This window comes from Diorhabda sublineata, chromosome 6 (genome assembly GCF_026230105.1).
Source record: "Diorhabda sublineata isolate icDioSubl1.1 chromosome 6, icDioSubl1.1, whole genome shotgun sequence".
Lineage (NCBI taxonomy): Eukaryota > Metazoa > Arthropoda > Insecta > Coleoptera > Chrysomelidae > Diorhabda > Diorhabda sublineata.
The window spans coordinates 11,747,123-11,761,763 of NC_079479.1; the positions used below are offsets into that span (position 1 = coordinate 11,747,123).

Sequence of the window (14,641 nt, forward strand, 5' to 3'; positions counted from 1 at the left end):
GAGAGAAATCTGACGTGGAATAATGCAAAAGAAAAAGCAAAAAACAAAAAAGAATTGCACATTGTTTTCTCACAGACAGATTTTGACAGATGTAATAAGCTTTTACTTCACGCATGAGTTAGGAACATTATTTTTTCTACGACCGTATATACAAAAAAGTATACCAACCCATTTTTCAAAAATTATTTTATTCCAACAAACATGATAATATACAAAACTTTAACTAAAAACCACTAATTATTATAAATATTAATATTGAAAACACAATTTGTTGTATTCTGTAGACTAGTAAAAATTGCCGGTCCAGTGGAGTTATTTGGTTTCAACTGGAAGGTAGATGACGTCGATGAGGATGGCATTGGTTGCAGGTCGCATAAAGAGGACGGTGGCGGCAACGGTTTTAAGTCATTTGGCAGGTAACAGCTCGGAATTAGTTTCATTTGCAGCCTTCAAAATGGCTTCGGGAAGTTATTCGTCGGATGAATCCATTAATATTATTGTATCGGATTCGGTTTAATGTGGTTTAATTTAGAAGAAGATCGCACTTATTCGGCCACTTTCAAGACGTTTTGAACAACTTTGACGTTTTAGTAACAATTACATGGTTATATAAAAAATATCTGTATTATTTTATATTTTCAAAAAATTAAAAATGCTACAAAAAGCTAGAAAAGGTTTAATTTTTATTTGATGGACTATTTTGTAAATATTTATTTACCTGTAGTAACAATAGTTATAATCTCAGAAGTAAAAAACTATCTAATAAGGTCAAAATTTGCATAATTTTACTTTTCCGCACTAGTGCGAAAAAGTGACACTTTCAAAACTAAAATGTGTTCGGGAAAGTGGGTTAAAACGCACGGTCGTAGAAAAAGAATTTTTACACAATTTTGTCTTTCCATATTGCCCCTAAGACTTTTTAGTGTCAAACCTACAGTCGTATGTGCATCGGTCTTCTTTTCTCATATCTTTCTCAGACTTTATTGACCAACTTTTCATTCTTTTAAACCTACAAGTGCCTCTTGCGCGTATGTTTATTTCTAGAAGTTTTTGGACCAACGAAAAATTGTCAAAGTAAAAGCTATTTAGTTGAGGATTTTCAACTTTTGAAATCAAACTCACTACGACGTTCCTTCCTAGTCTATATAATACTTCAGGCTCTACCGTTATTTTCCCTTCATAAATTTCAAAATGATAACAATGACCGATCAGCATAGAGCACACATTTTGAACCCGAATTTTATAGGTTTTCCTCTGATGAATTATTTGAAGTAGTGACGTCCGAAGTATCTTACCATTTGCTCATTAATACTTAGGTCCTGGTTGAACACTCCAAAGGTCATGAACTTCTTATTTAGATGCTCAATTAACGGTCGAATATTGAACAATTTATATCTTTGGTCCTTGGGAATATCCTTTATTACTGCATTATTTGCGAAATGAAGATTTTTTTTATTTCAAGATAACGACTTTTAGACATACATTTTCTAACAACTGGTATACAAGTACATTTTTTCCTGTTGTAAGCTGTGATAGCCCCCAAGAATTACTTCAAACAGTTGATGGCTTTTGACAGAGTGTGGCATCAAGGGCAGCTTTATAAAATTTAAAAAAACCCTCCCCCCAATCTACTACCAAACAAATGTTAATGAGGGAAAGTCCGAAAATTTCACTATAGCAGCAGGGGTGCCACAGGGTAGCGTACTAGGCCCGATACTTTACAGTATACAACAACGGGAACTTTTGCTGACGACAGAGTCATCTTCCCTACTGATCAAGAACCACAAACACAAAATGTCCCGGCTCATCATGACCAATTAAAGGAGTGGCTACAAAAATGGAGGATTAAGTTAATGAGACCAAATCAATAAATGTAACATTCATACTACGTAAGGGTACATGTTCGCTAGTTAAGTACGGTAATACCACAAGCAGATAGTGCCAAATCCTTACGTACACCCAGACAAAAAATTTAACTGGAAACAACTCACCACAAAAAAAGAAAACAACTTGATATAAAAGCAAGAGAACTACATTGGTTGATAGAGAGAAAATCCAAAGTCTCACATGAAAACAAAGCCCTTATCCACAAATCTGTCATCAAGCCTATATGGACATATGGAATAGAGCTGTGGGGTTGCGCTTCCAAATCCAATACAAATATTATTCAGAGATCTAAAATACTCCGTTAAGTAGTAGATGCTCGATAATATGTAAGAAATCACACCATGCACGTGGACCCGGAAGTGCCCACTGTACAAGAAGTTATCCAAGAGAGGATCATCAAATACCACAAAACTATAGAAATCCACCCAAATCCATTACTAGAGGAGAGCTACGAAATGCGAATAGAATGAAAAAAATTTGGCCAACAGACCTAATATGAGGTATAAGAGGTTGCATCCCTTGATGTGAGCCTCACCAAGACATTATAGATGTTAAATTATCTAACACTCGCGAGCAAATTAACTCATAGATTGTAAAAAAAATATTCGGATTGTTAATAAAAAAATTGATGACACATCAATTTCAGAACAACAAGAACATAACAAATTTTTACCCTATCAGAAATATGTTCGAACATAACCTCAAAAATAAATAGCAATTAAGAGTTTAGTCACTCGGGCTGATTTTAGTGCACTGTACTTATTCTTTTTGTTTAAAAACACAGAATTCAAGTTCAAATTTCTATTTCTACAATTGAGGAAGAAATTAACAGTGCGAACGATACAACTCACAAATGACGAATCAACAAAATGAAACTACAGTAGGGCAAAACGGCGCAATGCCCAAATGGTACTTAATGGGTTAATGGCTTCAATGCGAGCGAATTCGAGGGTAAAAGCTAGTAATAAATAAATCTCTTTGTATTCCTAACGTTAATGAATATCAGTGGGATCAAATTATAAGATGCCAGTACAGTAAAGCACAATAATTTTGTGCAAACCTTATAGTGAGAATATGGCAATTGAAAACTTAAACAAATTTAAACTCATTTTAGTTTTGGGTAGTAGTTTAACAAATATCGTATTTGAAAAGATTTCTCAGTTAGTGTGTCCATGAGAAATTATATCAAATTGAATATTTTAATATGACCATAATTATAAGAGGAAACTACCAAGGATAATTTTCTTCTAGGGGAAATAGCATGTTTATATCAGCGATTTCTTTTGTTGTTTCAATAAACTCGTAAGAAATCTGAAATATTTTTAAATAATTGAACCATTATAAACCAACAATAATAACAGGGAGAAGGTCATGGGTATACGTTGTTGCAAATCCGACAATAATAAAATTAATTCATAGGAAATTATTCTATTATTGTGATTGAATAAATTAATTGTTAAAATTGTCACATGCTCACTTTGAAGGTAACGTGACAAATTCGTAATAACTATAATAAGGAAGGTTCATTTCATTTGCAATAAATAGTCATTAATTAAAAGAGAAAATTATAAATAAATATCATGTTTATTACAATAAAATTTTGTTTAGTATTGGTTTTCATCTACATTTTCATTTTCCCAATCTATCCTTAACTTTATTTTTAAAAATTTTCATTTATTTATTTTTTATAAATAACTATATTTACTAATTTTTGCCAAAGATGCTGTAACTTGTCGTTCCACGTTTCAAACTTTCCGTAGTGGAGAATTTTTTCTGAATAATTTGCCTCGATCCGGCCGGCCTATCACAGGAAAAGATGTTATTTTGACTCCAATCAAATTAACCATCCAACTATTCGGAAAAGACTAGATATTAATAACGGACGATGGAAAATAAATAAAATATGAAAACGTTGAGCGCAAACAATCATGCTGAAGTGACATGAAGGACTGCAAATACGAGATTGACAGCATGTGACATGATGCTATGTGTACGAGGATGTATTGATATCTAGTTAACCTAGACCATTTCTAGTCCATAGCAACGAACAATAACTTATTAGAAGTGTCAGTGTAAAGTTTGACGTCAAAAAAGTGAACCAGAGTTATGCAATAAATTAAAAGAAAAAAGATGTCCACCGAAATTGTGAAAATCGAAAAATTGGAGTATCGAGCCATCATCAAGTAACTGTATTTAAAAGGGTTAAGACGTAAGCAAGTTTAAGAAGATATGCAACCGTGAATAATTGGACTGCAACCTCCAAAAGAGGTAAATTTTCGGGAAGGCCAGTTTCTGTGTCAGTCCTCGAAAATATCGATGCAGTTCATGACATGATTTATGAGACCGTCGAATTGGGCTAAAACGGATATTTGAAGCACTGAATATTTCATACGAACGCGTTCATCATATAGTTCACATCAATTTGGACGTGAGAAAAATTGCTGCGAAATGAATCCCTAAATGTTTGAATGTTGACCAAAAGCGTGCAAGGGTAAAACCATCGCGTTTGGTCTGTGCTCGATTTGAGAACGATGTAGACTTCTTAAACCGAATTGTTGCTATGGATGAGACTTGGGTACATTTCTACGATCCAGACACAAAGCAACAATCGATTGAATGGCCTCACTCTGGTTCTCCAAGACCTAAGAAGTTTCTTGTCCAAAAATCTGCTGGAGAGGTTCTTGCTCCAGTTTTTTGGGATAAGGGATTTAGATAAGGGTAGAACAATAACTGGAGATCACTATTTGACATTATTGACCACTCTACGCGAACAAATTATAGAGAAAAGACGCGGAAAGCTATCCAAAGGTTTTGCAGGACAACGCCCCTGCATACAAATCTCATGTAGCCATGCAAAAAATTCATTTTTTTTGACAGGTTTAGAGACGTTGTAGGTTCGCTGTAATAAATGTATCCAATTAAGAGGAGAATATGTTGAGTAATAAAATATTTTGACATCGAAATTTTGTTTAGTTCTTTAGTTGGCTAAGAATTTTTCAATTTATCCTTGTATAGTGGGTCTTGAAGGGAATTATAGACTATGATTTTCTAATACTTGGAAAATGGTCGATTTCTTATTATATTTTTAACAAAAAACTATATAATAAGCTGAAAATCACAAGTATTAATGGATAAGACGAATGTTATATTCCACCACGGCAATGCCTGTCCCACGCATATTTGATGACTTCTACCAGAATATCTCCTCTCTAAATTTATTTATAGAAAAAAAGGTTGATTGTTGCAGTTTATTTAAATGGAAAAATGATTTACATGCATTCGAACTTTACTATTGCGAAAATAGTTGTAATGTCAACCATCTAACTAAAGTCCTAAAAAAACTGATTGGTTAGCAATGATCATTTGCATATAACATCTTTTTATAATAAAAACATAGTAGTTACATGTTTTTACGGGTATGGTAATATAATTTAATTTGCATTGAATATTTAATTAATTTTAATTGATCCACATTATGAGGAATACACGTATAATTAACGACATTAACAAAAAACCATATAATAAGCTAAAAATCAAAAGTAGCCCCCTGAATTAATGGATAAGACGAATGTTGTATTCCACCACGGCAATGCCAGCCCCACACATATTTGATGACTTCTATCTCCTCTCTACATTTATTTATAGAAAAAAAGGTTGCTTGTAGCAGTTTATTTAAATGGAAAAATGATTTACATGCATTCGAACTTTACTATTGCGAAAATAGTTTTGATGTCAATCATCTAACTAACCAACAATCGCCCTTGGTTATTTGCATACAACATCTTTTTATAATAGAAACATAGTAGTTTCTACAGCCATGGAAACATAATTTAATTTGCATTGAATATTTAATTACTTTTAATTGATCCACATTATGAAGAATATAATTAACGACATTAAAATAATATATATTCAAGTGAAAAAAATAAAAACATGAATCTAATATATCAAATTCTCGTGTCGCTGTGTTTGTAATTGAACTCCTCCGAATCGGCTTGACCGATTCTCATGAAATTGTTTGTTCATATCTGGTAGGTCTTAGAATCGAACAGCATCTATTTTTCATCCCCCTAAAGCTTTGTTTCATTTTCTAGATAAAATTTTCTCATGATACAGCATTAAAAAAGTACATACAACCCTACATTTTCAACCCTCTACGATTTTTTATTTGTTAATTATAAACTTTAATTTTTTTGGCAAGATTCTTATTTTATTTGTCATGATTTTGAATAAAAAATATTATATTACTCTGAATTTTTACCCCTCTACGATCAACCCTTATTGTTCAATTACGTTTTTTTTATTTTATCCACATATCCGCAATAGGATTGCAATATAACAATCAAATATAATAATTATAATACGATAAATTCTTATTTATAATTTCAATTTCCTTTTTATATCTATCGTGACTGTTATACGTATCATTTTGATTTTTTTGTGCAACTCTCATGTTAATTTTACTCTCATCGTAAATTTATCATTAACTTCCAGTACAATAATTATTTATTAATCAATGAAAAGAAATTTTTTACTCTCATGTAAATAAACACGTGTTGTGAGCTCCCTCTAACAACGTACCTGTATATATTGTACTTAACAACCCACAACAACAACTTAACAACCCACCTTATGGGTCGCTATGTCGGCGAACTGCATTATTGGACCCTACTTTTATGAAGATAACAGAGGACATACAGTGACTGTAACCGGCGCATTGCACGAGTTTTTCCCAGAAAATGTGATTTCACGAAGAAGTGATATTGAATGGCTAACTCAGAGCCCTGATTTTTTCTTGTGTGGTTATTTTAAGAGCGTGGTCTACGAGAATAATCCACGAAATTTGACAGATTTGAGAAACAATAATGAAGAAAACATCAGTAGTATTCCTCGACCACTTCTTTAAAACATTTTTGAAAATGTACGCAAGTGGTTTGAGGAGTGCCATCAACGTGATGGCCCTTATTTAAACAATATCGTGTTTAAGTAGTAAAATTTATTAATTAATAAATGAAGTACTTGGGTCGTTATGAGACACCCTGTGCAATATGTATACATGGAATGTAATAAAATAGTATATTGTATGAAATCTCTCAAAACGTCACTATAAATATCAATATCTAAAAATAGAATGAGTGTTAAGTGATAAGAAACGAACGGACAAAGGGCACTTAAAGATGCTTTAGGAATTGAAAGATAAAGTATCGTAATTAACCACAGGCAAACGAAATAAACTCCAGGCTCCAGATATAAATTCCTTTTATTTTCTCCTCTTTAGCTCCATCCTTTTTATGTTGTTTCTCTTGAAAATCGTTTGGGCTGGTCCATAATCGAAGGATAGAGATAGAGATAGAGTGATGTAGGACCCAAAGTAACAAATTATTACAATAGATTATTGCTACGTAGTAAATTATGTAGAGCACGATCATAATGTAACGATTCTACATCCTCTCGATTAGTGTGGTGGTATAGTGCACATAAATTGGTTTCCCATTAAGACAAAGAAGTTTTTATGTACTAATAAGTCCAAATTCAGATTAACAAGTAACAGCAGACGTATAAGGATATGAAGGAAGCCATAATATACCGCGCGAATAAATCTAGTACTTGTTGTTCCTTTTCCGAAACCAATATGATTTGAGAAGGACGTTTTATGACGGGAATTAAGTCCTTTAATATGATGAGCTGACAACCGGAATCCGCTGACGCCGCAGCCGGCATTTAAACTACAGTATAAACTTTATATAACGACATACCGGCTGTAATGACATGATTCTTGGAAAAAGTTTTGTTCAGTATGCTTTCTTAAAGGAAATATATCGCTTATAGCGACAGTGGATATAACGACGACATCGGTTATAGTAACGTAATTTTGGAAAATTTCCCGAAGTTAAATCGGCTATAGCGACCTACAGGATGTAAATAACGTAGGCATTTCGTCGAAACGCAGTCACTACTCAGTTCATTCCACGAAATTTGGAAGACCGGGTGGGGTGTTCTCTGTTGTTATTTTTTTTACTTTTCCCATCAGTTGTTCTTATGCTTCAAAGGGCGAGCTCAGTGTCAAGTGTTCAAGATGTCCAAAAGAAAATCGTTGACAATTGAAGAAAAAGCAAACATTATTTGGAGACTGCAAGAAGGTGAGTCTAATACGATGTTATCTATAGAGTTCGGCGTTTCCCACTCAACGATATCCACTGTGTGGGCAAACAAAGAAAAAATAAGACGTTGTTTTGAAGAGGAATCTTTTTTGGTTAAGAAAGTTAGAAGGACTGAGCACACCGATCTAGACAAAGCATTACTTCAATGGTTTAAACAGCACAGGGAGAAAAACGTTCCTATTAACGGCCCGATTTTACTTACAAAAGCACGAGAATTTTCCGCAATGCTGAACAAAGATTTCCAACCCGACCCATCGTGGGTTCAGAGATTTCGTAATTACCATAATATCGTCTTTGCAAAAATGTCAGGTGAATCGGCAGCTGTCCCTGCAGGGATGAAGGATCATTGGCTTGGTAACGTTTGGCCGAAAATTCGCGAAGGCTACGTGGATGAAGAAATCTTCAACTGCGACGAAACCGGGCTATTTTACAAACTCACTCCTGACAAAACTTTCAAGTTTTTGGGCGAGAAATGCTCTGGTGGAAAACACTCGAAAGACCATGTCACCGTTCTAGTTGCGGCTAATTTGACAGGGAGTGTTAAAAAAAGTTAGTGGTTATCGGAAAATCAAAAAACCCGCGATGTTTCAAAAACGTTAAGAACCTACCAGTGCAATATGAACACAACACAAGGTCATGGATGACATTCCAGTTGTTTGAAAAACTTTTGCGCGAGACTTTTGCACTAAAAGTTAACTTCAGGAAGCTATTGATATTGAAAATGATCGACAATATTGAAAAAAATATTGAACATAACGTTAATTTGCTACAAGCAATAGTAATGGTCTCAAAAGCTTGGGATAGAGTGGACGGTGACACAATAAGAAGTTGTTTCCGTCATGGAGGATTTCTTAGCTCTGATAACTCAGAATCCAATTCAACGTCGAATACCGAAAATCTGGCGGATTGGGCAGAAAATATTAATTTACCTCCCGAAATGGGGATAAATATCGATTTTAATCAATATGCTGCTGTCGATGAAAACATCGAAACATCGTCAGAGCTAACTGACGTCGAGATAATAGCATCAGCTTCTCACTCAAATGAAAATCATTCCTCACAAGAAGTTGAAGCGGAAGATTCAAAGTCATCAGCGGAATTTCTTCCTCCTTCGGCCAGCTCTGCAATGAAGGCGATGTCAACGGTGAGAAATTTTTTTTCTTTTGAGGAAGAGCCAAAGCCACACGTCAAAGATGCTCTGATGGTCGTGGAAAGAGAAATCGAAAAAATTTACTAAGGAAAAACACAGCGTCAAGCAAAAACTTATCACAGATTTCTTTTACATACATACATACATAGTTTCCTTTATTTTATTCATCTTTGTATTTTGTTTACTAAATATCATTACACTAAATATTATATATGTATGTATATTTAATTTTAATTCATGTAATGCTAATTTTACACTTGTATTTTATTCCCTCTTGTATTTTATTCTCTCTTCTAAAATTTTATCACGCTTATCAATGGGGTGGTTATAACGACCACCGGTTATAACGACCAGGTTTCTCTGACCCCTTGGCGGTCGTTATAAACAATTTCTACTGTATATACAAACCATACATAATTATAATTGTTTGCTTTTCATTCAATGTCAATCACTGCGTAAATTTTCGTTCTTAAAAACCAAAACCTTCACTCGGGTCATCGAATAAAGCTTGATAGGAAATATCTACCCCCAAAATGTGAGTAAACCATTAATTAAACTCATCAAGATAATTTAATTTTTTCAATGCAGCGGGTGGTCAAAGAACTATTCAAGAATAGAGGAGGCCATACAATACATTCAAACATAAAATGCATTGCTTTAGATTAGCGAAATTGATCAAATTAATAAGAAAAGTTTGTTTGTTTAATTTCGTTTCAGAAAATGTATTATAAATCATCTATTTCCAATTTTATCTAAACATATATATGAACACAATACGATTTCAAACTGTTTACAGTGTGATTCAAGATTTAATTGTTTCGTTAATATTTCGGGCACTTAAAAAATCAATATCCTATTCTATTGTTTCTCTATAAAGAATTGAAGGAAATGGTGAAATCGTCTCACTGCCTGTTATATAAAAATTTTACGTTTCCATCAATTTCGAGTAAATAATTATTAAACAATTGAACGTATAATGTTAAAATAATTGAAGATTATTTAAAAAAACTCAATCTTTGGATCAATAGTATTTGATTTTAGATGGTTTGAGTTATATTTCAAGAATTATTGTTTGTTACGATGGAGCGTATCTTGAAAAATTAGAATATTTATGAAGCCGAACCCTAAATTGTGTTCATTAAAATTAAATAGTATATACACGTATTCATGGAATACATTTAATTCAATATACTTTAAGATCTAATTTTTTTATGTTTATACAGGGTGTTTCTATATTCGATCGACAACGCTCTACCACAAAGAGATTTCAACAAATGATTCATTTTGATATAGGAATACGAACCCTAACGGGGCCTAGTTGCTGAGATATAGGGTGCTCAATAAAAAACTTGCCATAGATCAAGAACGCCTTTTAATTTTTCTTACAAATTTGGTAACTAATATGCTCCTTAATAAAGTAATATTTTGACATAACCAAAGTTTGGAAAAATTTGACCAGTGACGTGCTGTCAGGGTTAGTTGTCACTATTTTTTACACCACTGCAGCAATTTTTTTTCAAATTTTGTTTTAAATTACCTGATTATTTTCTGTTAAAAAACTAATAACCTTTTATGGAGCTAAAATGAGCGGTGCTGTACAAATTTGCCTCTAAACAAAAGTCTGTAAGCACGTGAGTAATTTACAAATTAATTAATTATTCATCTAATTTCGCATAATAATTAAGCGGAAGTACTTCAAAACAAATAAAAATTATACATGATCTTAATTTCGAGCAAAAATGTATTACTATAATAACAAAATTGGCAATGAAAATAAAAATAATAATTAATGGCAAATTTTTTATTTGGATTTAAAATTTTTAGCACTCTATATCTCAGCAACTAGTCCACGTAAGGGTTCGTATTCCTATATCAAAATTAATCATTTATTGAGATTTCTCTGTAGTAGAGCGTTGTCGGACGAATATAGAAACACCCTGTATCTAAGCTAAGCTTGGTTTATACAGGGAAAATTAAAACTAAATTAATATTAAACAAAATTTCTTGGTGGTAATTTTTTGGTTTATGTAGTGAATTAAGGATAATTATAAATTACTGATTAACCAATAGAAATTCCCTGTATGGGTCTTTTTATCATACAAATGTGGAAAAATCCCGACACTATCTATCAGTGTTCCATTGTCTAAAGGATATTACTGACATTCAGGCATTGCTTTTTTCTATTTATTTTTTATTCTTATTCTTATTTTCATCTCTCGAGCAATTGCTATGGGTCCGATTTGGTTCAAAATTAACATACATGGCTTTTTTGGCGGCGGATTGATGTTATTAGAGTTTGGTTGAAAACAAATGAATATCTCGAGGGGTCGCAGTGCAAAAAAAGTGGTTTTTGACCTTTGCTCACCTCTGCAGGTCAAACGAAAAGCGACTGTAAAATGAAATTTCACATGTAGGTTCAATTAGTTGCGAGATGATTTCCTATCTAAGGTCGAAACTTTCCATCTCCACCCCTCTCCATTTTATGGTCATTTTTGTTATATTTTCTTATTTTTTGGACAGAAAAAGTTTAACTAGACGGTTCGAACTTCGCATGCAAGTAGGGGTGATGTTGAAGAATTGTCTTTCTCAAGTTCAAAGTTTTCTTCTAGCACAAAACGCCCGAAATCATTTTGATCATTGTAATTGTTGAACTGGACCGCCTCCTATTTAATGAATAATACGAGTACGATCGTTGCTAGGGTGATTTTTTTTACTTCCCATTTTCGAAATTTCTTGTCATTATGACAATTTTTTTCTTTATTGTCAATTGGAATTGAAAAATTCGACTTTCGTAATGGAGCTCTGCTGCTCACGGCTTTTTATATCAGTTTTAAAAATAAAACACAAAATCGGCGCAATAAAACGCTATTAATATTTCCATAACGTATTCTATGATCATAACCTCACAAAAATAAAGAATTAAATTAAAAGGTTGAATTTTGGCGAACTCTTAGTTTAATATAAATTTACTGTTACCTAATTTTCTGCATAAACTACAAATAACATTTCAGTATCTTTCAACTAAGTTGTTAGTTTAATGGTCATTCTCAATTTTGGCTACTTAAACCAAGCTTTAATATAGAAAGTAATCACATGAGCTGAAAAATAAGTTGCATGAAAAAGACTGGAAAGTATACTTCAAATGTTTATTTCATTTTTATTTTTCTTCTTTTTACAATAAAATTAAAATGTTGAACAATAAAAGTGTTCCGATTACTAATTTGGATGAGTTTTATAAAAAAAAAAAAGCTGAACGAAGAAAATTAAATCAAATAGATTTCAAAGCTAATCTTTCTATAATAACAATGAGACATGCAATTATATATTTCTCAATAAATCATTGGAAAAATAAAAAGAGAAAAATAAAACATTCCTACATAAGTATTTGATACAAAACTACTTAAATCAATATCGTTCCTATATACCCAAATCGATATAAATATACAATATAAAAATATTTCATAAGAAGACATGTAGAATATTGAAAATTCAAAAATCTTAAGTTGTCACTCGTAAATACAAAGAAAAGAAAAGTACGAACCACATTCTTATATTTTTCAAACAACTGGCAATCCATTCACTCCAAGATTTTGTTAGAATTTTTTTTCAAAGTCGATATATTGAGTGTAAATAAGGATTTTGATCCGAAATCGTGAAAAAAATTGAGAAGGGTAATCATTATATTATTTTTCATGAACATTTGAATACGAAGATGCTTCTTTTCACAATGCGGTTGTAGCTGTTTAGGAAAATAGAATGTCGATCTGTGACAATAATTGATATATGGATTCCCAAGTACACACCTGGATGAAAACGACAGTTTTCAAAGTATATTGAAACTGGCGAAAGCTGTTCAAATCTGGTGAGATTGTGGCTTCTCTATTTTAGAATCCTTACAACTACTTATAAAAGGCTTTGTTCGCAGAATAAAAAAATTAACTATCAATAAAACCCTTTCCCGCTCACCATATTCTAGCACCCACTACAGCTGTTTTTGGACCTGAATAAATTCTTCATGGAAAGATCTATTGAATGAGGAAGTCTATTTGGATGCCAATAAAAACAAATCTATGGAAATTGCATTGGACGAATTAAACCTAATCTGTGTGAAAGTGTAAAATTCAGAACTGATACACTCACAATTCTAACTGAAAATGACAACACTTCAATCGTTCTTGTGGTACACTACATAAAAAATAAACTGGAATTGCAACTTAATTCTTAAAATTTGAATTTTTTTTCAATAACTTAAAATAAATTCTGATAAGAAACAAGCGACAATTCCACATTATTCAAAAACTTCGCGTGTGAATTCAGAGAATTCCAAATTCAAATTACTTGAAATTTTCATTAGACTGTGTGTTTTATACTTGCCCTTTAATAAATATTGACATTAATATTAATAAAGGGAACTGGAATCGTCATAATATGTTAGAACGAAAGCTATTTTAAAGTAAAGAAACTATCTTTGAAATTAACTTAAAATTTTTGGTAAATTATTGAATTGTCCAAAATTGGAGACAAATTTGATTAAAATATAATTCTCAAACGAAAAACACCTTTTGTTTTATATAAAAATTGAAATTAATTATTATATATTATTGTTCCAAAATTATTATTTCCGGCTACAAATTTCAGTTGGAAATATATGAAAAATTGTATTATTTTTGAAATAAATACATTTTATATAGAAAAAATTTAGTAGGTACTCACCGCAAATTTCATTTTTCCTGATTTTTCAAAATGTGTTCTCGAACTACTTTACAATTATTTTAAGAAATAACAATTGAGATTTTATATATAGGCGAACTACTTCAGAATTAACCTTGTTTACTATCTCCCACCTATAAACAACTAGAAGAGGTTCAATTTCAAATCTATTCAAATGAGACTGGCCAACCGAAAAGTACTCGAATGACGCATATCGTGCGACCAAACTTGACCCTTGAGAAAAATACATTTTTACAATTATTTTAAAGATATATGATGAATATGTCCTTGCTCAAATTATTGTATTAAGTCTATTAGTATATGTGTAAATTATTATTTTTGCATAATTTGTTAAATATATGAGTCAATACTGTATTTTAAGGTCACTATAGCTTCTTTTGGACACAAGTTTTATTATATCTCGCTTCTCCTATTTTATTACTTCAAGTAGTTATTTTAGGAAAATCGAGGTTTTACTATTATCAACATCTGAAAAGAAAATACAGTTTTCTTGGAAATGACAGTGAATATACAAGTTTCGTAAGAAAAAAATTAATTTATGAAAATTACCCAATAAAGAAAATCACATTGTTAAATAACCATTTTAAAATCGCAAATAATTTGAAAAGGAGAAAATTTTAAACCTATATTATAACCATAATCAATTAACAGACGTAGTTGTTTGCTTATTCAGCAAAATCACTAAACTAAGGGTATGTAAAGACCATTATCT

The 14,641-nt window shown here is 31.9% G+C and overlaps 1 protein-coding gene across 2 annotated transcripts in view; it reads right to left on the reverse strand.

The window, feature by feature from the left end:
* Window positions 1-14,059, reverse strand: part of LOC130445691 (prisilkin-39-like) — a 30,436-nt gene extending 16,377 nt beyond the window's left edge. For both annotated transcript variants that reach the window (XM_056781500.1, XM_056781499.1), the window contains exon 1: window positions 13,912-14,059. In XM_056781500.1, coding sequence (XP_056637478.1) covers window positions 13,912-13,923 — 12 coding nt within the window. In that variant the 5' untranslated portion in view covers window positions 13,924-14,059. The remainder of the gene's footprint in view (window positions 1-13,911) is intronic.
* Window positions 14,060-14,641: the final 582 nt, after the last annotated feature.